Consider the following 23,827-nt stretch of genomic DNA (forward strand, 5'->3'; position numbering starts at 1 on the left):
TTGCCATGTTAATCTCAGAGAATATCCAAGAGTTTTTTCTTAGAATATATACTGTATATATACTGGAAAAACAAAGTTCGGAAACTTGTGTTTGGTGGATTATTTCTCTGTTGTTACAATGCTAATGGTCATTGTATTTTACATCGTTGGAAAGCCTGTTTATTTACCTTCGCAATGATGTCAAACTTGTAAGGATCATGTATTTGTGGGATGAACAGCACAGCTGATTATGTGGGTAGCGCCCAAGAAAAATTTGCCAAAATGCTCTGCCAATGGTAAACAGTGTATTCTCATAAGGCTACCAGGAAGCCTGCAATGACTGCCCTTCACCGTCAGGCCCGTTTGCGCTGGTGTCGACAACACAGACAATGGAACCTGAACATGTGGGGGAATGTCATGTTCAGTGATGAGTCCAGGTTCTGTCTGCAAAAGTTGGATGGCAGGGTCAAAGTATGGAGACGACGTGGAGAACGCTATGCTGATTGTTGAACCGATCGAGTAACAGCTTTTGGTGGGGGCAGTGTCATGGTGTGGGGCGGCATCTCCCTCACTGGCAAAACAAGGCTTGTCATCACTGAAGGCCATCTCAATGCAGTGAGATATCAGGATGAGATTCTGCAGCCAGTGGCGATCCCATATCTCCACAATCTGGCACCTAACTTCATCCTCCAAGAAACAACGCTCGCCCCCACAGAGCCAGGGTTATCACAGACTACCTCCACAATGTGGGAGTAGAGAGAATGGAACGGCCTGCCAAGAGTCCACACCTCAACCCAACTCAACACTTGTGGGATCAGCTTGTACGTGTTAGAGTGACCAACACAACCACGCTGGCTGACCTGCAATGTATCCTGGTTGAGGAATGGAATGCCATCCCACAGCAACGTGTGACCAGGTTGGTGACCAGCATGAGGAGGAGGTGCCAGGCTGTTGTGGCTGCGTATGGATCTTCCACCGCTACTGAGGCTCCTGACGGTGTATTAAATTAATAAAGTGTAAAATTGCCAATATGTCTTGTTTGTTCCTTGTTACTGATAGAGTTCAATCATCCAATCCACCAAACAACTCAAAACAAGAATCAATACTAACAGGAGAATACACTGTTTACCATTGACGGAGCATTTTGGCAAATTTTTCTTGGGTGCTACCCACATAATCAGCTGTGCTGCTCATCCCACAAATGCATGATCCTTACAAGTTGGACTTCATTGCGAAGGTAAATAAACAGGCTTTCCAACGATGTAAAATACAATGCCAATTAGCATTGTAACAACAGAGAAATAATCGACCAAACACAAGTTTCCGAACTTTGTTTTTACAGTTTATATACATATATATATATATATATATACGTATATATATATATATATATATATATATATATACGTATATATATTACCTATAATGGCCCATAATATGCCATAATTGCTTAGTATTGAATATAAGATGACCCCCACTTTTTCAAATGTAATTTCCAGGTAAAAAAATATCATGTTATATTGAGGCCAGTATGGTAATTAGTAAAGACCTCACCCATTGCTGAGCTCTAAAAAATTACAACAATTGTTTTCCGGCTCAATTTTGTCACTTGGAATAAGATGCATGAATGTTTTATGGTGACAAATCTGCCAAATGTACACGTGTCTCCTGTAAAAGCCCTTCAGTTTATTTTTTCTTTGTTTTTTTTTGGGCCCGCCACCACCACCCCTATTCTGAGGACTAAATTTACTGTGTTTTAATTATTTTTCAAATTATTAGCCAATGAAGGAAAAGAAAAGTGATAATACTAATAATAATCATAATCTTAGTCACACCATATTACTTTAAAAAAAAAAAGCGGGGGGAGGGTAAGCTGGCCACCTTAATAACATATAAACAAATAAACAGACAACAACAACGACAAAAAATGTTCAAAAGTGGACATGGACAAATACAATATGTAAACAGACAAATATCAACAATGACAGAAAACAACGAGCTGACAAACATAGAACAGAGACATAGAAATTAAGGTCCTTCACTTTTCACCACTTTCAGCGTGTTCCCTATTTGTACCTGTTTTTCCTCTGTGACCAAACAGAGCCAAAGTGTTTTAAAACCCAGCGCCCAAATCAGGAAATAAAGATAATAGGAGCAATTACAGCAATTGATGACATTTCTAAGCTGTTAGCAGCACAACATGCATAATGAGCGCAATTGCAGCTACAGATTCACGACTTGGAGTTTCTTGTACCTATAAAGACAAAAATGATAATGAGAAGTGGAACATGTTTAACTGATCAATGCAATTTTTTTCTTGCTGAATTTCCCTTCCTTGAAAGTTCCTGTTTTGTTTTTTTCATGTGTGTACTGCAAGGTATCTTCCTCTTTTTAATAGAAGTAGGTTCACATATATAAGGTGTAGTTCCACAACAAAACCAGTAATGTGCACATTTCCTCATCATGATGAAGCTGATTCTGTCTCTCGCTCTCATCTGGATGCTCTCCAGCACAGGTAACTCTACTCACTCCTAAATCGGGTGTTAATATACAACTTTTAAGATATGAAATGCTATCTTGAATGTTTATGGTAAGAATTTTATTTTTTTTAAAAATAAATAAAAAAAACCTGAACATGAACTTCACTTTACTGGTCACAGAAATTCCTCTAATGCAGAAAACATGACATTTCACAAAGCGGCTAAGAATGTATGCAAGGTCAGTTAAAGTTAAAGAGGCGGAGGTGAAGGGAGAAGGAGACGGTGCAGGGGTCACTGTAGACTATTTAAATAGATGAGTTGACTTTTAAATACGCAGTAAATAAGTTGAGGTAATATTTCATTGTGATGAAATCACATATCTGTGGTTTTATGGTCAAATCATTCATGCTCATTGTTCAGCTCACCATCATCATTTAACTGATAAATATTTTCCTTTGTGTAGCTGGAGCTCTTCAGTGTCAGAGTACTCAAAATTCTTCCCGGGTTGACTGTAATGAATATTGTGCAGCAGCTGCCATACAAGGTAAGTGTAAAAAGTGTAAAAATCCGTTGTTTCCTCGTGTCATTTAGATTTCTGCATTACACTGTCTGCTCCGTCTATCTTTTTCATTAACATTTCCAAATTGCACTTTGATTTCACAGGCAGCTCAGGAGAACGACAGTCCAGGCTCTGTCTGTCGTCCTCCGTCTGCAAACCAAACAATCAGACGTTCTCCTACAACATTGGCTTTTCTAACCTCACTGCGTTTGTTCACTGCTGCAACACAACTGAATGCAACCAACAGAATGTGTCTTGTAAGTAAAGTAAGAAGAAGTGTTAGTATTGAAGAAAGAAAGTGACATTTATATATCAATGGAATAGGAAATGTTTTATCTAGGGCTGTCACAGGTAACACAATAACGCGCTTACGCAAAATCTGGAATCTGGCCTTCAGGTAACATAAAAACATGAACCATTTCTGCTAATAGATCCCTCAAAATGTTACACACTGGAAAACACAGCACTGAAACGCAGCCTTCATGTTTTTTCTTTGCTAATTCACTATGACGTGTCTCAACAAAGAAAATGGAGAAGTTGGTAACGAACAAGGCTAAAAGAACAACACACACGTAGGTGTGAGTTTGTGTAAGACATAACCTACTTATATAATAAATAACGTAAAGTATGTTTGATTTTCAAGGACCTATTTATTATTGAGGTAAAAATAGATTGAGACAGTGTCGTCAATTCAACAATAGCAGGTGTGGCAATGCTGAGAACATCAACAACACAGCACTGCCAACATAAACTAGAAGAGTGCTCACAGTAGAGCTCAGCTCTCCGCCAGGTGTGTCTGCAGCGACCACTGCTGTAATGTTTGATTGAATGAATACGAACCACAATTGCCCCCCGTCTAGACCACAAGCGTATCAGACGCGTTTTTCACCCGCCAGTCTGCTGCACTGTACTTGCCATTTTGTGCTACTTTATACTCCTGTAACGTGAGGGTTCATTGTGTGTTGGTGGATCAAGAATGGTTTCATTTAAATAGCGGTTTGAATTTCCAAAGCGATTGAAATATTCAATACACTATTTTACAAAAAGTGAAAAATATTAATAGAAATTTTGAATCATAATATCCTCATCTCACAACACCTCAGATTTATTTTGTGACCCTTTGGAGGTGCCCGAACCCTAGATTTGGGAACCACCGGACTAAACTACCAAACGTTAAAAATAGCGCCACTGACGGCTACTTACACAATGATTCATTGGTTTTAACCCCCTGAGACCCGCAGGATTGCAGGCAATCCAATCGATTTTATTGCCTTTTAGAGGCTGTAACAGGTTCAGTTTTAGAGCTAGAGTGAAGATACAGATATCATATGAATCTAAAAGGAAGGAATCCCTTGGTACCAAACATGACATGCTTGTTGTGAAGGAGGCTCTCCAAACTTACGCTAGATTTTGGTAAGGAAAAGCTGACAGGGCCATTTTCAAAGGGGCCCCTTGACCTCTGACCTTAAGATATGTGAATGAAAATGGGTTCTATGGGCACCCACGAGTCTCCCTATACAGACATGCCCACTTTATGATAATTTAGTATATTTTTTTATATTATGCTAAATGCAGTACCTGTGAGGGTTTCTGGATGATATTTGTCATTGTTTTTGTTGATAATTGATTTCCAATAATAGATACATACATACAGTGCATAAAGCAGCATAATTGTCCACTCCCATGTTGATAAGAGTATTAAATACTTGACAAATCTCCCTTTGAGATACATTTTGAACAGATAAAAAATGTGCGATTAACTATGAACAGTCATGCGATTAATTTTTTTAATAGATTGAAGAGACATAGCGGACATCTGCCATCTCCAGATAAAAGGTTCTTGCACCCCGTTGGTTTAATGTTTGCCTCTGACATCTTGATTTCAACACAGGTTTTCAGTTGTCATGCGGTTTTATACAGAGTCACTAGTGCCTCTCTACTGTGGTGCACTTTCAGCGCAGTCTGATCAGGTCACAGCTGACACCAGAATGATTGTCCTACATTCACTCCCTCCTCTTTTTCTGTAAAACGACGTCATTTATGAAAAGAGTCTCTACAAAACTGTCGTGCGAGCCCTTAATATCAACTGTGTTCCTGGTAGCCTATTTTACTGTGGCTCATTTCAAGTTCCTCATAGTTTTGCATAAAGTCAGAACTGCGATGTTGACATCATGTTAACTGCAAAAACAAGGCAGTGTGGTAAGCAGATGAAGGAATAGCATCAAAGACCTGTGAAGAGTTATCCTGTTGGTTCTAACACTGCAGTAAAATGAAAAGAAACTTCCTAAAAATGAAATGCACAATGTATGTATAATGGGGTGGACGTGATGGCGGTGGCCATAGGTGATGTGTGTCTTTTCACAATATATAGTCTCCACAGCCAGATTTTATTTTAGTTCTGAACAAGAGTAAGTTCAGCTCCAAACAAAAATTGCAATTGAATCCATTGAAGTTTTTTTTTTTTTTTTTTTGAATCAAGTGAGTGTTAAAATTATGGCAGCCAACTCAAAAAAAAGGAACTCACGCTATCTTAAAGGAAGACTAGCTGTTGAGAATAACTGTTGGAGGTAGCCGATAACCACGTCGTTTGCATAACCACGTTTTGCAAAAAGTCAGAACTGCGATGTTGACATCATGTTGACTGCAAAAACAAGGCAGTGTGGTAAGCAGATGGAGAAATAGCATCAAAGACCTGTGAAGAGTTATCCTGTTGGTTCTCACACTGCAGTAAAATGAAAAGAAACTTCCTAAAAATGAAATGCACAATTTATGTATAATGGGGTAAAACATGGAAATATGGTTTTCAGCAGCAGCATAAATTCTGAGCCTGTGTTTACTGCTGGATGATTGGCAGGTTTTATCAATTTTTTATATAACAGTTTTTGCCATGTCTCCTGTTCTGTTTCAGACCCTGGTGTTCAAGGAAAAAAAGACCTACAGTGTTTCACCTGTGATGATGGTCAAAGTACTGTCTGTAACAAGATAGTATGGTGTGTGGGAGTTCAGGACCGCTGCATTAGTGGGAGTGGTGAGCCCTCATACTGCATATTGATCAGATAGTCTGCTGCCTTCAACTATTCCTTGTAATAATTCTGAGATCTGTAAAACTGTGGTTGTATAACAGTGATTTTGTCATCCACAGTGATGGTTTCGAACAACATCAAAAAAACCTTTGGCTGTGCCTCGAAAAACCTGTGTGAAGCTGCTTCTGAGCTGCGTTACCTGGATGGCTATCTTAACTTCACCGATGAACCAAAATGTTGTGAAACCAAACTCTGTAATTCTGCCTGGACCGTCAAACTGAGTGTTGTTCCTTTTTTGCTTGGACTCATTTTGCTTGTTGCCCGTTAGAACCAACCCAGTTTCACAGGAAGGCCTATAAATACCACGACATTACACGGACATCCTGCGCGTCATGAGTACACTTTTTAGCGTTTTCGTGTGTCATTTGTACACCATGCAAACGTCTGCAGTCAGCAAAAATGTCATGGTTGGGCTTAAAATAAGTATGTAAAACACGTACGGACACAACGTAACACAGCTACAGAAACCACGTCACAAACGTCAATAAAAATCATGTGACGTCACTAACATAACTTACAAAACAAAACACCAATCAACAACGGTCTCGAACACGGGTCTCCTGGTTAAGAGTCCGGTGTTTGTTGGTGCTCCCACTGTGGCCCATCCACCTCCCAACCCGCCCACTATAAGTGGTCTTTCTTGCTTTTCGTACTGCGTCACTAACTTTTAATGTAGCATTTATATGCAGAGGCGTTTACATTGCAGTGAGTACAGGATAGGTGGCTTACAAATGACACACGGAAATCAAGAAAGGTGTACTTATTGCACGCTAAACGCCTTGCACATTATTGTGGCATTTATACGGCTTTTCATGCGAATGGACGGGTTAGAACGAAGAGCAGGGCCTAACATAGCAGGAATTTAAACAAAAAAAAATCTGATTAGAACAATAAGAGTTACATATTATCATAAATGTTTGTGATATGTTTATCAGTATTTACAATTTGAATTTTAACTAAATGGAATTAACATAGGTCAATAGCAGAGTCACACCAATGATGCATCCTAACACACAGATTGTGCAGTGAAGCTGCAACAACACAAATCAATACATGCAGACATGTGGTGTGCAGAACATACAAGTGAAAGAAATACAAATTAAAATACAAAGCAAAATTCTTGCTTTGTGTTGGCAAGCAATTGCCTTTCTACAAATCCGTCAAACATTAATATTTGTTTATAGTCGCTTTTGTGTCACATGATGAATGAAAGTCAAATTGTTTCCTCTTCTTTAGCTCTGGTTTGGTCTCCACCACTTCTGGCACTTTCCGTTTATGTTACGTGTAACATGCCATACTATTAATCAAATGTTGAATATAAAAATTATGCTCAATTTTTTTTTCTTGTCATATTTTTGCAGTAATCTTTGGAATATATAAGAATAACTACTGTAATATGTACTAACCACCATAATAAAAGTTAGATGTTAAAATGGTTCCTGATTTTTTATTGTGTTGCTCAAAGTTATTGGATTAAGAAGAAGAATTGATACATTTAGAAATCATGTTAGACTGGATGTTTAAATAGGTTATTAACATATCCGGGCGACGTATTCTCATACAACGGAAAAGTTAATCCTCATTTTTCGTGCATTTTCCTACAGATCTCCAGCGTCAATTTCTGCTCCAGTCTCCAAAATAAACTTCCGTCTTCACAGGAAACAACTTTGTTAGGTTCAGGCAAGAAAACTACTTAGTTAGGTTTGGGTAAGAAAACTACAGGTTAGCTTAGGTTTAAGAAAGATTGTAGTTAAGTTACACGACACTGGAAGTGGCGTAACTTAAGAACAGAAGTTACGTGACAAAAACTACTTAGTTAGCTTTAGGAAAAGATTATGGTTTGGGTTAAAATAACACCAGAAGTGGTGTAATTTAAGTATGGAAGTTACGTGACAAACAAATCAACGTTGACTTCTGGTTTCCCACAGGAAATGAACACCAGTCTCCTGGGTGAAAGTCTGATGTTTTTTGACCCACCCATCCACCCGGACGTCCCTGCCTATGCTGCATTCACCGCTCTTTATATTTCCTTGTTCACAATTACGTGGATTACATACAAATTGATTTTGTGGGATATACTATATACGAATTACAGTGCATTTACTTTTTGTAGTTATAGCTATGAATGGTGTATGACAACAGCCTGATGTGGGGCGTTTTGGATTGACGACCAATGATTTCACCACGTTAAAACTTGAAATGGTATAAATACGAATGGGGCAGCACGTTATCTGACAACGCCAAACATGTTAATATCCAATTGTGGGTTTTTATGTTAGGTTTTTTTACTGCCTGATTTGAATGTTTTCCAGGCACTTCTCTGTGGGAAAAAAATCAGGTTCCTCTGCCTCCTCCCAGTGCTCCTAATGGCATCTCCAAGTTTCCACCACGCCTGAACCAAAACAACCAATCAGGGTCATGGAGTCTCTGAGCAGCTGTCAATCATTGCTCACAAAACTATCAAACTATCAAACTAGGCAGCACTGATCAAATATAAATCAAGATTCTGTACTGTAATGCCTATTTCTTGCCTCAAATGTTTTAAGAAATCAATTTTAGTGTACTGTTTAGCTGTGAAATAAAAAGAGAAAGTTTGTGGCCTGGTCGTCATGTTGAAAACAGTCAAGCCAAAACCAAGCACCGCCCTCCAACCAGATGCAAACTTCTCTTTTTTTTTGTCATATCTGTGTATGCTCCTCTTTTTAAACCAGTAATCTGCACATTTCCTCATCACGATGAAGCTGATTCTGTCTCTCTCTCTCATCTGGATGCTCTCCAGCACAGGTAACTCTACCTACTCTTAAATCAGGGTTTATGCAGGTATTAGAAATGTAGTGCTAACTAGAATTCAATTTCAAATGGAATCAAAGCAGTTTGAGGGAAAAATCAGGAGAGAAAGATTAAGTAGTTTAAGTACAGTGGCAGAGAGAGCATGATAAATCCTATGCTTAATCCAGCACTAAATGACTCAAAGATATATATATATATATATATATATATATAAACTTTTTCCTGCAGCTGCAGCTCTTCAGTGTCTTACAAAGGAAAGATCCAGCAACGATACAGTCCTACAGCCTTGTAAATCTGATGATGACTTGTGTGCAACAATTGCCCATCGAGGTAAGAAGTATAGATTAAATCATTTTCCTCAAATCATCTATTTTACGTTCAGTTTGAATTGAAATGTTTGCTTTATTCCATTTAGTCCTGGTATGTTTCTAACATTAAAGAAATTGTGATCAGATTTCGAAGGAATGCTGGAGTTGAGAAAGGGCATCGTCCGGTCATGTCTGCCGTCCTATCTCTGCGATCAGACATTTTCAATGAGTTATGATGCTTGGAAGTTGGCTTCATCTGTTCTTTGCTGCAACACCGATGGCTGCAACAACCAAGATATACCCTGTAAGTATTTTTTTTGATTTCCTTTGATTTGTTTATGGATATACAGAATACACCAAAATGCCTTGTGCTGCGAAACGGGACTTTAAGTTCACTGGCACCCTTATCAGTCGATCAATCAAACAAATTCACTTGCAAATGCAATTCAAAGTCCTTTACAGATGACTGACCACCTCCTAATAAGACAGCACAAATGCAAAGAGTAAAACAATTTGGGACTAATGCACGTAAGAAATAAAAATCATTAAACCAATAAAATAGATTAAAACTAAAACTGCAAAATAGATAAAAGACAATAACAAATACGATTGATAATAGGGAATTTTCAAAGACAAATAAAATAAAAGAAATCATTAAATAAAAGAAATTATGGCCATAAAACATTGTAATAAAAAGCAAGGCTATAAAGAGGTAAGTTTTTCAGTTGCTCTCTCTTGGGCAGACTGTTCCAATGGCTTGCTGAGTGACTGGTACTATATTATTCCAAAATACTATATAGTACTGTATAGTACTGTAAATACTATAACACAGGCTTGAGCTACAGTTTCTTAACTTGGAAATTTAACCCTGACTTATGATGCTACTTGATGCAAAAACTCAGTTGCACAGCAGTTAGCGAAATAGTCACAAAATGTAAATATACTGATTTGTGCAGACACAAATTTCAAATTGTTTTCGTGATAGTTAGCACAACATCAATTTGTATGTAGTCCATGTAATTGTGAACCAGGAAGTATAAAGAGCGGCAAACACCGCGTAGGGAGGAGATTGGGGTGGATGGGTGGTTCAAAAAACACAAGACTTTCACCCAGGTGACTGTGTTAGTGTCCCGTGTGAAACAAGAAGTCAACGTTGATCTATTTGTCACGTAACTTCTATACTTAAGTTACGGCATTTCCAGAGTAATTTGAACCCAAACCACAATCTTTTCCTAAAACTAAGTAGTTTTTGTCATGTAACTTCGATACTTACGTTACGCCACTTCCGGTGTTATTTAAACCCAAACTGTGATCTTTTCCTAAACCTAACTAAGTTATTTGTTGCCTAAGCCTTACCAAGTCAATCTATTCCTAAACTTAACCAAGTAGTTTTATTTTGAAAAGACTGGAGTGGAAATTGACACGTGTGTCACGTGTTGCTGGACATTCGTAGGAAAACGCACAAAAAATTGTTGAAGGTCGTGCTGAGCGTCATGAAAAAAAGGGAAATTCGTATCAATGTACACCAATCAAATAGATTAACATTTGTGACTAATTCATGAACTGCCGTGAGACTGTTTTGAAAAACCACGCTGACACTATACCTCACAAATGTGGCTAAGAGCTGTTGTTCTTAGCCACATCCTGCCACATATTTTCAGTTGAGCCTGCTCACTGTCTTTACCAGTCTATAACCTTCATTCTCTTTCTATAACTGTAATCCGCTTACTGTATAAAGGTATACAGATAGGGGATTTCCAGGATTTATCTGGGATTTAGTTACCTTGCGAGTGCAGATATGATCACTTAAAGCAATATCCAGGACACCTGATTTGCAGATCACATCCCGACGCTAATAACAGGTTCAAAATAGACTTGCTGTTAACAGACGCTCTAGCTCAGGAATAAGTTGTTTCAATCTAAACACATTACAAAAGTTTGAAAGTTATTTATCTAAATAATTCTTACTAGGAGGCAACGACATGTTTGTATTAAAATCACCTGATATAACACATTTAGACATACAAAACATTTCGTAAAGTTCTGTATGAGAAGGCAATAATACATTGTTCTGTTATTGTGCAGATAGATGGAATAACCAATGAGCCCAATTTCCACCTCAGCTGTGGGGGCTATCTAGCTATGTCTCCGACACTGCCATCACAACAGCTTTTAAAGCAACTTATAGGCAACAAACACAAGGCTTTCAACCTGGAGACCGTTGTTTGCGTCCCGTGTTTATAACATCAAGTCACATTTTCACTGTACCAATGTAGTAATTTTAAGCCCAACCATGTAGTTTTTTCCTAAACCTAGCTAAGTGGTTTTGTTTAATTCATAACATTGAGCATGTGTTTACTGCGAGCAAAAAGTGACACCGAGGGGTCTGACAAAACGTCAGTGTGTGGCAAGGTGGGATGAGAACGTGTTGGGTGACCAGATCATAAATCTTTTACGTGAATTTGTACACATTAAATGTGAACAAATTTATGGAGCTCAGTACAACCGAATGCTAAATAAGAAATTTTTAGGCAACCAAAAAGGTTATAATTAACTTTCATGAACTGAAAACACACTGCGAAAGTTGTAAGACGAAAATACGGACAACTCCCAGACCGAACGACGCCGTGGTAGCGACCTGTCAATCACAAGGTAGCCACGCCCTAAAGCATACCCTGCTTTATGGTCTATTTGACTGTAAATGGGACCATAGTTTACCAAATGAACATCATGCTGTATTGAAGAAGACTTGAAACTAGCGACTGAGACCATAAACTCATGTTTACAATGTTTACTGAGGTAATAAATCAAGTGAGAAGTAGGGTCACTTTCTCATAGACTTCTATACAATCTGACTTCTTTTTGCAACCAGAGGAGTCGCCCCCTGGTGGCTATTAGAAAGAATGCAAGTTTAAGGCACTTCCGCATTGGCTTCACTTCTCTGACCCCGGAGTTGCCCACTGCTTACACCACAGTTCACCTGCAAGGATCGGAACACTGGTGAATATCTCCCGAGAGCAGCAGGCAGATAGATGTCAACTTCTTACTTGACTCTTGATGTACTGATTACCCTGCCACGGCAGCTGAATCGTGGTGAAGAAGCGTGGTGATCAAAACTTCTTTGCCAGATCCAAAATCTCTTCTCTTGCCCTGAACATGACAACCCTTGTCCAGAGACTCTTGGAAACAAGCAAACCTACTGATGTTGACCAAAACTGATAAGTAGTCAAATCTAAAACCGATAAAGTAAAAAAAAAAATACTATACACTAATACTGCTGCGCCATCTTTCCAATAGACAGTTGGACAAGTAAACTTTGTGTCTCATAAATGTCTCCTGTTCTGTTTCAGACCCTGATGTACATGCAAAAAATGGCCTGCAGTGTGTCAGCTGCATTCCTCAAAGTTCTGTCTGTAGCATGACGGTAGAGTGTGTGGGAGTCCAGGACCGCTGCTTCAGTATGAATGGTGAGCCCTCATGCATGTGTTACTGCTGCTTTCCAGTGTTCCTTGTTGGATCTTTTTTTTAAAAGTTGGTTGTCTTCTAGTAAAACAGTGACTTTGTCATCCACAGCGATAGTTGATAACAACACCTTTTCTGTCCGTGGCTGTATGTCTACAAGCCGTTGTGTTACTCCTCATCCGAAAGACGTAAGCGTTGGCGAAATTCACATTCTGCCTCCCGGTGAACTAAAATGTTGTGGAACCAGCTTCTGTAATTCAGCCAGGGCCATCAAACTGAGTGTTGTTCCTGTGCTGCTTGGTCTCATTTCCCTTATCATCTATTAGAACCAAGAGTGAAACAGAGTTGAGTGGTAAACTGAAAAACAAACAAGCAGAAACATGTCACTCAGAGCAGGATTAGTAATTTGACCTAATTTGTGTGGTTTAGCAAAAGTAGCAGTGTAATGTATTGTGTGTAAGCCAACTGCAGCTGTCATCATTTCCCACTCAGAGTTAAAACATTTGACAATTTTAACCACAACAGCAGCACCCCAATAAAGACCACATCTCCATGTAATGAAACAATACTGTATACTCAGTTGCCAGTTTATTAGATACACCTAGCTAGAACTAATACAATCTCATAACCCCATTTGCACAAAAAGTCGTATAAATGCCACGATAATGCGCAAGGCGTTTAATGTGCAATAAGTACGCCTTTCTTGATTTCCGCGTGTCATTTGGTGCGCCATGTATCCTGTACTGACTGCGATGTAAACGCATCCGCGTATAAATGCTACGTGATCGTTTTTGATCGGTGTTTCGTTTTGTAAATTACGTTAGTGGCGTTTGTCACGTGACATTTGTCACATGTTTTTTATTGACGTTTGTGACGTGTTTTCTGTAGTTGTGTTACGTTGTTTCCAAACGTGTTTTACTGAATTTACTTACCCAACCATGATGTTTTCCCTTACCCTAACCCTAACCCTAAGTGTTTTTCTTGCCTGAATCTAACTGTGGATGTTTGCGCGGCGTACAAATGACACACGAAAAGGCTAAAATGCGTACTCATGACACGCAGAATGTCCGTTTAGTGTCGTGGTATTTATACACCTTCCCACGAAACCAGGTTGGTCTCATACAACTAAATCCTCCGTGAAGGTTTTAACGTTTGTAGGATGTTGAAACAGAGAGGTGTGTCTGTTATTTAGCCTACCTTCATTGACAGAAATGGGGTGGACAGAATAATAGAAACACCTGTCAGTGTAATGCAATACAATTCAACAGCAACATAAACTACACCCTCCAAAATGATCATACAGTTGAATCAAACCCTCTTTAAAGCAGCTTCAACACAGGCTGAACATTATAACCCTCATGAAGGTGAATTTGTCGCAGATTTGTGACTGCATTTATTTTATCTAAGTGTACCTACTGTAGGTGGCTAGAGTAGTAGAGCTGTGTGTTGGCAAGAGTCTGGCGATACGATACGTATCATGATTACAGGGGTTACGATTCAATATATAATGCGATACTGTAAGCAAGGCGATGTATTGCGATTTTTTAAATCTAATTTTAGGAAAACTGTCATAATATAAAGAACACACCACCATATGCATAAAATCGGAGTGAAAAAATGTTACGTTTTATGCAATCAGAACATCCATTCCCTGTAACATCCAACATCATAGCACTACTTTTTGTGCATTCTGAGCCACTGTCGGCCACAAATCTTTTAAACTATTAATTCAAAATCATTAGTGTTTTTTGACAATCGATACAGTATCAAAAACATAATATTGCGATACTCAAGTGTAACGATGTTTACTTACCCCCCTAGAGTACAGCTAAAACCTGCACAATATTGTTTCTTTATAAGTGAGTAACAAATACTCTTTGAGAAGTAAAATTAGCCATCAAAATAACTTCAATAAATGTAAGAATTCTAATTAGTGAAAAGACTACTTGGGTAGTGCTAGATATGTACGTTGATTAATGCTGGTAAGAATAGTGTAATATAAACTGACCAGTTCCTCTCTGTCTTTATTATAAAGGCTACATGAATGCATCAGCGCCAGTTTGAGTTCTTGAGTTACCACCAACCTGTCCACATGTTTAGTAAAAGCTTTTTCATCTCTTATCTTTGCTCTGCACCTTCATTTAAAACACAGCAGCACATGAATGGTGACATATAATGCTATATTAGTTTAGTATATTTGAATCAGAATCTTTCAGTAAATGTAGTTGTCAAATGTTCAATATGAAAATTATAAACTCCTCTTTCTTTTGTGTCATATGCTGTATGTTACTGTAATCTCTGGTTAAAAGCTACTCGTTGATGTTCAAATTATCCTTGTAAAGCTTTTCTGATATGAGAATAAACTGGTTCACTATTGGACTCTGTGGTGTTTTATGATGTTTGCTGCTGATGACTTGTTAGGGCCCGAGCACGAAAGTGCCAGCGTCTCAGCTTCCCAGTCATACCTAATTTATGTAATTCCAAGACTGTTTAGGGACCCCAGTATATGCAGAAACATCTTTTTAGAATAGGTGAAAATAACACATTTGTACTGCATGCAAAAAACTGCAAGTTTTTTTTTCCACAAACTGCATGTGATTATCATAAAGTGGACATGTCTGTATAGGGGAGACTGGTGGGTACCCATAGAACTAATTTTCAGTCACATGTCTTGAGGTCAGAGGTCAAGGGACTCCTTTGAAAATGGCCATGACTGTTTTTCCTCACCAAAATTTAGAGTAACTTCATAGCCTTATTTAGCGTTCTTCCAGACATACATGACGTTGTTGGTAACAATGGATTCCTTGGATTTTTCTAGTTGCATATGTATCTTCACTCTACCTCTCTCTAAAACTGAGCCTGCTACAAGCTCCGAAATAAATTCTTTAAGAGGTTAATTAAAGTCGATACAACATTTTGGAGAATCGATACAGTATAAAGAACTTAATATCACGATATTCATGTGTATCGATATTTTCTTACACCCCTAGTTCATAACATAGGCAACTTGACTGGTGAGCTATAAACACACATGAAAACATTTGAATCTAGTTTTATTTTTGTAAAGGTCACCACCTTTACAGTGGCTGTAATCAATAACTTTATAATAATACATCAAATGTGGAAACAATGAGAAAGGAGTCTTACAGAGAACCTACAGAGAAGGTTATTAATTCATTATTAACATGGATTTCTACCCGATGTTGTTACAAACACTCATTTAAACAGTACAGAAAATGTTCCCTCTTTATTTCAGCCTCTTAGTTTTGCAAGTTACTCAGACACTCGTCTATTTCTCCACACATTCGGTTTCTGTTTCTTCCTCTAATCCTCTCCAGAGTTCTGATGCTGTCCTTTCGCCAGGAAGATTGTTGTGGTATCGCTGCTGCCCTCATGTGATATTCTATCGACTTGTAGCTCTCCTTTCGCATGAAATGCACATATTTTGCATAGTAGTTGTAAAGCATCTGTGCCCCTTCAGCATCCAGATCGCTTTCCAGCAGCTCCTCGTATATCTGGTCAGCTTCATCTTGGCGATTGTCCTGTGCGTATATGTTTGCGAGAGATATTTTTCTTGTAAGTGAAGAGAGAGGGTAAAGAGTAATCACTTCCCTGTGGAGACTGATTGCTCTGTCGATCATGCCGTGCTCCAGGGGATTGTCCCTGTGTAAAAAGATCCTCTTCTTGTAGCAGATTGCAGCACACCTCTTCAGATAACGCTCATCTGGATGTCTTTCCAGAACCTCCTCTGCCAAATCAATGGCCTCATCCATGGATACATGGATTCTGTACAGCCTTAGTAATGGTTTGATACCACTGTAGCTGCTGATGGGTTTCCTTAAAACCCTTCTGGCCAGCTCACGTGCATCACTTTCAATTTTTTTCCCTTTCCTAGCACATGCCTCGAGGTACAGAGCAGTGAGGTACAAGTTCTTTGGATCGTGTTCCTTGGCGATTTTCATTTTCTCAAAGATGTCTGCCTCCAGCTTTTTGTCAATGTGCCTAAGAGCATTCTCTAACCCTATGACGTGGCTAGTGTGCCACTCCACCATGTCCGGCTGCATCCTGATGGCTCTCTGGAAGTAATCTGCAGCCAGCAGCATTTTGTCTGCTCTGAACTTCATCAGGGTCCAGGCTTTTTCAGCGCAGATCTCCGGATGGAGCTCGTCCTGGGATGGAGATGGGTATTCTTTCATCAGGGCGTCGACCTTTGACAGGTGTGCGTCACTCTCTGCTTTGTCTCCCTTGTGGTAGTGCAGCCAAGCCAGGTTCCCGTGGTTCACCACCAACCAGGGACCCTCATCTGAGACGGTGTTTCTCATCTGGCGGAAGGCCTCTGCGGCCCTGCTGAAGAAACGGCAGGCGTCATCGGTGAGCCCCAGCTGGTAGTGGATGAACCCCTGCAGGTTGTAAATGTGACCCAGCCAGCTGTATCCCTCCTCTGTGCCGATGTCCTCCAGCTTGTCTCTGAGACAGAGAAGTTTGGACCTGCTGGGGTCCAGATCCCAGTTGAAGTGGCACTGCAGGGCCTCCAGTTTGGACTCCATTATTGTTTCACTCTGAGCAGCACTGGTGGAGATTAAAAATGACAAATGTCAAATTACAAATGTAGTACAGCAGCTTTTATAGTGACTTAAATAGGGAAAATAAACCATTTCCCATTTTTCTGGGGGACCCCCTGGAACTCCCTCAAGGACCCCTGGGGGTCCCCGGACCCTTGGTTGAGAACCACTGCAGTATTGTAATATAATGTGCTCTGTGGCCTGCTATGTTTGCATAATCACTGTGATAATCCTCGTGTGGAGGAGGGACAGAAGGAGGGAACAGTGAATGGACAGAAAGGAAGGAGTGTATGAGGAAAGGAAAGAATGAAGAAAGATAGACAAAAGAAAAAGTATTTAATGAATCAATGATTGGAAAGGAAATAAGGAAGGAGTGAATAAGCGAAGGAACAGCTGAGGAAATCAGAGGGGAGAAAAGCAAGGAGGAAAAGAAAGAGGGGGAGAAGAAAGAAAGACAAAGGTATTAGGTAAGAAATGAAGAAGCAAGGACTAAAAGGAAGGAAGAAACAAAGAGGAAGTAACAATAAATGGATGAGAAGGAAGAGGGGAAATAAGGAAGGAGTGAACTAAGGAAGAATGTATTAGAAAGGAGAAAGGGAAATATGGAGGAAAAGAAGGAGGGGAGTACAGAAGGAGAGGGGGAAAAGGAGGGAAGAACTGAATAAAAGGAGGAAAGAAAGAGCAAAGACATGCAGCAAGAAACAGAAGAGGACACGGGAAGGAAGGAACACAAGAGGACAAAGGAAGGAAACAGTAAGTCACAACGAATGGATAAAATGATAAATAAAAGAGTGAATGAGGGCGGGATCAGAAGGTAGAAAGAAAAAAGCAAGGAGGAAAAGAGGAAAGAAGGGAATGAAAGGGATGAGGGGAAAACTGAAGAAAGGGACGGAATGACAAAGAAAGGAAATGAGAGAGAAAGAAATGGAGGAAGAAACTAAGAAAACAAGGGAATAAATAAAAGAGAATAGAGCGAAAGAGGAAAATAGAAAGTACGGAGGGCAAAATCAAACCAGTGACTTTGGATCCATAACTCAAACATTGTTAGCCTACTGATTGCAGATATGACATGCAGAAGCAGACGCTCACCTCATCATCCAGCTGTTACTGTAGTTTGCTAATGAGTCTCTGGCTTCTGCTCTTTACACTATGTACGTGGCTGCTCAGGGTGCGGCACCATAAAACTAGTAATGTTCAACTTATGATGTTGTAAATGATGTACTGTTGAGCTGGATTTGGACTCAGTGGACTTTTTTTACTATACAGCTACGTCTGTCATGCTGAACAAGAATAAGTCATGACTCACGACAGAGCTGCATGGAGCAGATCATCTTGTCACTCTAGATTTTTCCTAGAAATTCAAGTCTATTAAGTCCAGAGTAAAAATCACAAGTCAAGTCCAAGAACTAAATAAGTTATTAGATTCACCAAATTTAGTCCAGAGAGACAATTGGCCTATAATAAATTAACAGAAATTTAAAGAAGTTTTTTTTTTTTTCCTTATTGTAATTGTTACTCTTAAATATAATTTATTACATTTAAAAACAAAAGTATCAGCGGTGTCTTGATGTGTTATCCGAGCCAGCTCTAGCCCTTTTGGTGCCCTAGGCAAAATTCCGATTTGGTGCCTCTACCCCCGTAAACCGTCACACGCATCACGATGGTTTTAAGACAAAAATTAAGATTTCTATTTTCATAAATATCTGTATTTATTATAATATAAATAAACAATTGGTCCCTGATATTGTTCGCTTAAAAGTGTTTAGTTAGTATCACTACAATTTACACTTTTATTATCAAATAAGTGTTTGTGGGGCAGATGAAAAATGTGAGAAAGAGAGTTACAGGGGTGAAAACTGTATTTCTTTCTTTATTTATTTATTATTATATATCAAATATCATGTCTGTATTCACAGGTTACTTGGATTATTTTACATTTTCATACACAACACTTTGAAATAATTTATTGTATTGTACAGTATGCTGCAGAACAAGCAAAACGAGCAAGGAGATGTGTCATTTCTGGCCAAATAAAAGGTCTAGGCTACATAATTCAGTTACTCAATGAAACACTGGCCTACTTTTTATTGTGTTTCCCCACAATCCGCCTAGTGGATGGAATGCATCTTTGAGGACACTGGAAACACCATTAAAACATTGTTGTCCTTATTAAACAACAACAAAAAAATATTTTCCCTTTCAAAAAGCAGATATTCACCTCTGTAACTCGAATATAATGTTGTTGTTTTTACACAATATATTTATTGAGTTATTTCTCCTTTTCCCCCCCCCACACAAACGATAGAACACAATCAATACAGACAGCAATACACATTGACCCCCCCAACATAAGATAATTGCATGAATAAACTTAACATATATGATGACAAAATAAAAGTAGTCAGAATTGTGATAAATACAAGTGAAGAAAATAAAAAAATAAATAAAAAAAGAGAAAGTAAAAAAAATAATAGAAAAGGAAGAAAGAACATATATATATTCATATATATATATATATGTATATGTTCATATATACATACATACACATATAAATAAGTAAAAACAAATAAAGAGAGAGAATTACAGAAGTAATAGTAGTACAAGGGATAGACAAGCTATATACATGCAGTATATTCTCTTAAACGGTCTGACCATGGACAACACCATTATAGTCCATGAGCCAGACCCCCTGAATTTGGCCGTCGTGCCACTTTGGAGGGACCAAGTCTCTTAGTGATTTTTTTAAAAGTCTATGTCCCTAGTGTTGGAAAATGTATGATAGCATTGCAGCAATGGTAGCTTTCTAAGATAAGATAAGATGAACCTTTATTAATCCCCAGAGGGAAATTCAGGTGTCAAAGCAGCAACATCAGCAAACAGAGTGAATCACAGGAGAGGTAAAGGTATACAAAAATAATAAAAACAATAATAGAGATATAAAAGATACCGAGTGAATGGGTGAACATATTGTATGCAGTCCGTCAATAAATAAATGTAGTGTGTGCAATAAATAAATGTAATATGTACATATGTGCAGTCTATAAAGTGGTATATAGGATGTATAGTGCAAGTAAGTGTAAAGTGCGCCAGTGGTTAGAGTCCAAGATGGTTGCAGATAGTGCATGTTAAAAGGCAGATAGTGCATGTTTAAACTTCTTAAAGTCCTAATAGTTCTCATATGGGGGTCAGCCTTGGTTGTGGAGCATTCTATGTGCGATCACTCCTTTTTTCATCCCTCCATCATTAAATTGTTTCCATCTTTTTTCTCCATTTTACACATAGATCCAATATAAAAGAGGGTAACCTACACAGAATATCATGAAGTCATATATCATTGTATTAAGAGAAGTGGCTATATGTAAAAAGGTTGAAAAGTCACCCCAACATTTATCAAAGAGGTTTCTTTTTGAGATTATAATATTAATAGGCCAACATAAGAATCCCAAACTGGAGCTATCCTAAAACAAAAATGAAATGGTGAGGTCATCTATTATGTATCCTGTTGAGGGCAGCAGTGAGTCTGAAGAAGAAGTAGGAGGATGTTTTAAATAGAGAAGAAGGAGAAGCTGGATGACGTTATTTGTTCTGCGACACAAACACCGTCCATAGCAGCAGCTTGGGAGCATGTAGCAGCACTTACAGGCGACTTTTCCTGCTCTTGCTGCTGGCTACAAGATTAAAAACGATGATGCGAGGTTTACTGACGACCCTGTGAGTAGTCACGTTGATATGTCAACAGAAAGGACCCGACTGGAGTGTGTTAAACTGAGCCGGAAGTCTAGTTGGTGCAGAAGTAGTCAGCTAGCTGTGGTTATAGCTCAGCTTGCTGATGAAGCTCACTTCAGTTCTGTATCCGTGTTGTTTCAGGTGATGATGATGTGACAGGCAGCCGTGTCTCGGTGGTGTTGTGGAGCATTGCATGGAGGTGGAGGAGGGCAGGCGGAGGGTCTGAGCTCTGCTGTCGGTGTCCGGTGTCCGGGATGGAGACCTGGACCCCCAATCCCCGAGCCAAACCCTTCATCCCCCGCCAGCAGAGAAGCCTGTACCTCACCTGGAAATACAAGCTGACCAACAAGAGGACGATCCGTCGGGTCTGTCAGGTGAGTAAAGAACTACTCTCTCTCTGAATATGGAGCTGTGCTGGAAGCTGCTGATTTGTGTTGCAGCAGCAGAGAAAAGTCCCATTTCTGTCTGCAAATACTGCACAGCCTGCTCTTTGATTAGTGTTACAAAACACTGGCATACTCATGGTGAGTTTTTTAATGGAAATTCTGTCAATATTCCAAGAAGAGTCCTATTGAATGTTGAAATAAGGATCTCAAGCAGATGAAATGTCTTTTGTTGTATTTTATTCTTGCAAGAAGAGGCACTGGTTATACAGAGTCATACAAAGTCTGCAGAAGAGTGCACTGCAGGAGATTATTACAATGTGATTATATAGAAATCTACAACAGGGACTATGAGAAAATGAGTTGTTTTGCACAGATAAGGATTTGTTTTACTCAGACAGTGTCCCAGTAAAAGTCAACACTCTCCTACTACCACTACTTTCCCACTACATGAGACGAAGAGCACACAGGCAGTAACTTTCCACTGTTGCGTAAAGAGACATCATTACATACAATGTAATTTTCCATTACAGTTTACAAAACTCTGGGGTAGTTATTCCTCTTCCCCAAGGGGTTTTGGATTCACCAAATCACTTTAGCCCACTTTCTTTACGGTTCAACTGACCACAAATGATTCAAGTAAGTCAAGTTGTCATGTGCAGAACAATCAGAGAGGCAGTAGTTGTCAATGAAACTCTTTAGATCTCAGGCTCCCTCCAACAATGCTCATTAAATATGTATAAAAAGATAATCACGGAAGTAAAAAAAATGAGAATCTAAGACATACAATAGTGCAGATGGTAAAATGTATGTTTAAAATATAACGTATATAGGATTAAGTAATAGATGTATCATATCAAACAGAGCTAGGAAAGCACTGACTAGAAATGAAATAAGTTCAGATTTCAACGTGCATACTCTTTCATCCACAGGCTGGCGCTGTGCTGTTTCTGCTGATAACTGTCATAGTCAACATTAAACTCATCTTGGACACGAGAAGAGTAGCTAATGAAGATGCAGCAGCTCAAGAATATGGTGAGAAACATGTTGAGTGCTCATTCTGTTTACATCATTTCTTTCACGTTCAGACTAGCACAACCACTGTATGCTCTAGTTTCAGCATTAGGCTTAAATATGACTGTGTGGCATTTATTAATACAACGAATAGTGACTGTCTTTGTTGTAACAATTGACATTCCATAAATATCTGTAGGGAAAATACTGCAGTTTCCAGAGCAAAATTTGCAGACAACCAAATCAACTGGTGACCTTCTTAAACCCTTGATGTCACTTTATTATAAATTTAGCACATGTCACATGTTCTGCAATGTCAGTATCACATATATTTATTTTGTATCTGGTTTTAACTCCTTATTGAAGCTTTGTGATGTGTACACACAGAGTGAAATAGTTTAAACCATTACTCTAGATGTCTTGTGCATAATTTCCTCAAAACGCTGCCGGACATATTTAATATCTTTCGAAACTTCAGGATGTCCACTGAATTGTGTTTTCTAGAAGTTCAGTGAGTTGAAACAATGATTGGTCTCAATATGAGACTGTAAAGGGGGACCTGTGGGTGGGGTCTCTGTTATTGAGGGCAAAACTTATGTTGTCCAGCTGTTATGAAAACATATTGCATCTCAGCATGGCTTCACTGTGGAGAACCTAATGTTGTTCTTATGCTCCTTTTTTTTAGAGGACACAATACCGAACATGGAGACACCACGCAGGCCGGCTAATGGACGCAAGATCCTGGACATTGAGGTGTACTCCAGCCGCTCCAAGGTCTATGTGGCAGTAGACGGCACCACTGTGAGTTCAACTGATTGACTGACTGACTGATGCAGAGTCAAAATCAATAATTGCAAATCAATAAATCAGATTTAATATATGTTGGGTCTTCTTTTCATATAATTCCAATCAGTAATAATAATGTTTTACTCACAAAGTTAATTTCTGAGATCTGGGAACCCAGCAACATCGCTAAAAAGCTAAGAAGCCTGATGAGGCAACAAAACACAAGCAGTCAGATGACCAGACAGGTTGGAAGCAGACCTCCAGGTTAGCCAGTCTTTGGAAGAGAAATATGAAGGCATACAGTAAAAGCATAACCCAAACTGTCTATCATCTCAGTTTAATGACAACTTTGACCTACAGTAGATAGATACATAGATACATAGATAGATAGACAGATAGATGAATAGATGGATAGATAGATGGATAGTATTCATTGTCCCACTGTGGGATGGGTACCGAAACCCAGTACTAAACGAGCCCCGGGGCCAATTTTTTCAAGACCGTAGTATCAATAAGCTCCGACGTTAAAGGTTCTGCTGTCAGTATTGGAGAAATTATGAAAATAGATTTCCTTTTTATTTAGGCTACTTAAATGTTATCTTGCACCTTTGATCTCACTCGGTTTCTGATTTGTGATAATATTACACATTACACAACATTTGTCAAAGATGCATTTTCCAATCCAGAGGAGAAAT

General features: G+C 38.9%; 3 protein-coding genes and 1 long non-coding RNA gene across 4 annotated transcripts in view; 3 read left to right on the forward strand and 1 right to left on the reverse strand.

Moving 5' to 3' along the window:
* The first annotated feature begins 2,376 nt into the window (after positions 1-2,376).
* Positions 2,377-7,534, forward strand: LOC141768226 (uncharacterized). The gene is made up of 5 exons (XM_074636331.1): positions 2,377-2,494; positions 2,923-3,003; positions 3,123-3,275; positions 5,927-6,046; positions 6,161-7,534. Exons 1-5 carry the CDS (start codon positions 2,443-2,445, stop codon positions 6,367-6,369), a joined length of 615 nt encoding a protein of 204 aa, XP_074492432.1. The 5' UTR covers positions 2,377-2,442; the 3' UTR covers positions 6,370-7,534.
* Positions 7,535-8,778: 1,244 nt separating this feature from the next.
* LOC141768229 (uncharacterized) lies at positions 8,779-15,038 on the forward strand. Its single transcript, XR_012594021.1, has 5 exons — positions 8,779-8,885; positions 9,120-9,221; positions 9,345-9,503; positions 12,550-12,666; positions 12,773-15,038. It is a non-coding gene; the product is annotated as an uncharacterized LOC141768229 (long non-coding RNA).
* Positions 15,039-15,697: 659 nt separating this feature from the next.
* On the reverse strand, positions 15,698-18,326 carry LOC141768617 (interferon-induced protein with tetratricopeptide repeats 1-like). The gene is made up of 2 exons (XM_074637013.1): positions 18,313-18,326; positions 15,698-17,230 (listed from the first exon to the last, which is right to left on the reverse strand). Exons 1-2 carry the CDS (start codon positions 18,318-18,320, stop codon positions 15,922-15,924), a joined length of 1,317 nt encoding a protein of 438 aa, XP_074493114.1. The 5' UTR covers positions 18,321-18,326; the 3' UTR covers positions 15,698-15,921.
* Positions 18,327-20,778: 2,452 nt separating this feature from the next.
* The window catches only part of pomgnt1 (protein O-linked mannose N-acetylglucosaminyltransferase 1 (beta 1,2-)), a 20,403-nt gene continuing 17,354 nt past the window's right edge, over positions 20,779-23,827 (forward strand). The window contains exons 1-4 of the mRNA XM_074636334.1: positions 20,779-20,934; positions 21,091-21,323; positions 22,265-22,367; positions 23,032-23,147. Coding sequence (XP_074492435.1) covers positions 21,204-21,323; positions 22,265-22,367; positions 23,032-23,147 — 339 coding nt within the window. The 5' untranslated portion in view covers positions 20,779-20,934; positions 21,091-21,203. The remainder of the gene's footprint in view (positions 20,935-21,090; positions 21,324-22,264; positions 22,368-23,031; positions 23,148-23,827) is intronic.

Source organism: Sebastes fasciatus, chromosome 5, assembly GCF_043250625.1.
Source record: "Sebastes fasciatus isolate fSebFas1 chromosome 5, fSebFas1.pri, whole genome shotgun sequence".
Lineage (NCBI taxonomy): Eukaryota > Metazoa > Chordata > Actinopteri > Perciformes > Sebastidae > Sebastes > Sebastes fasciatus.

Excerpts from the sequence above, each read along its gene's own strand:
- LOC141768226 (XM_074636331.1), top strand. The coding sequence starts at position 2,443 with ATGATGAAGCTGATTCTGTCTCTCGCTCTCATCTGGATGCTCTCCAGC. Across the intron at positions 3,004-3,122 it reads TGCAGCAGCTGCCATACAAG|GCAGCTCAGGAGAACGACAG; the intron begins GTAAGTGTAAAA and ends TTGATTTCACAG. Across the intron at positions 3,276-5,926 it reads CAACCAACAGAATGTGTCTT|ACCCTGGTGTTCAAGGAAAA; the intron begins GTAAGTAAAGTA and ends GTTCTGTTTCAG.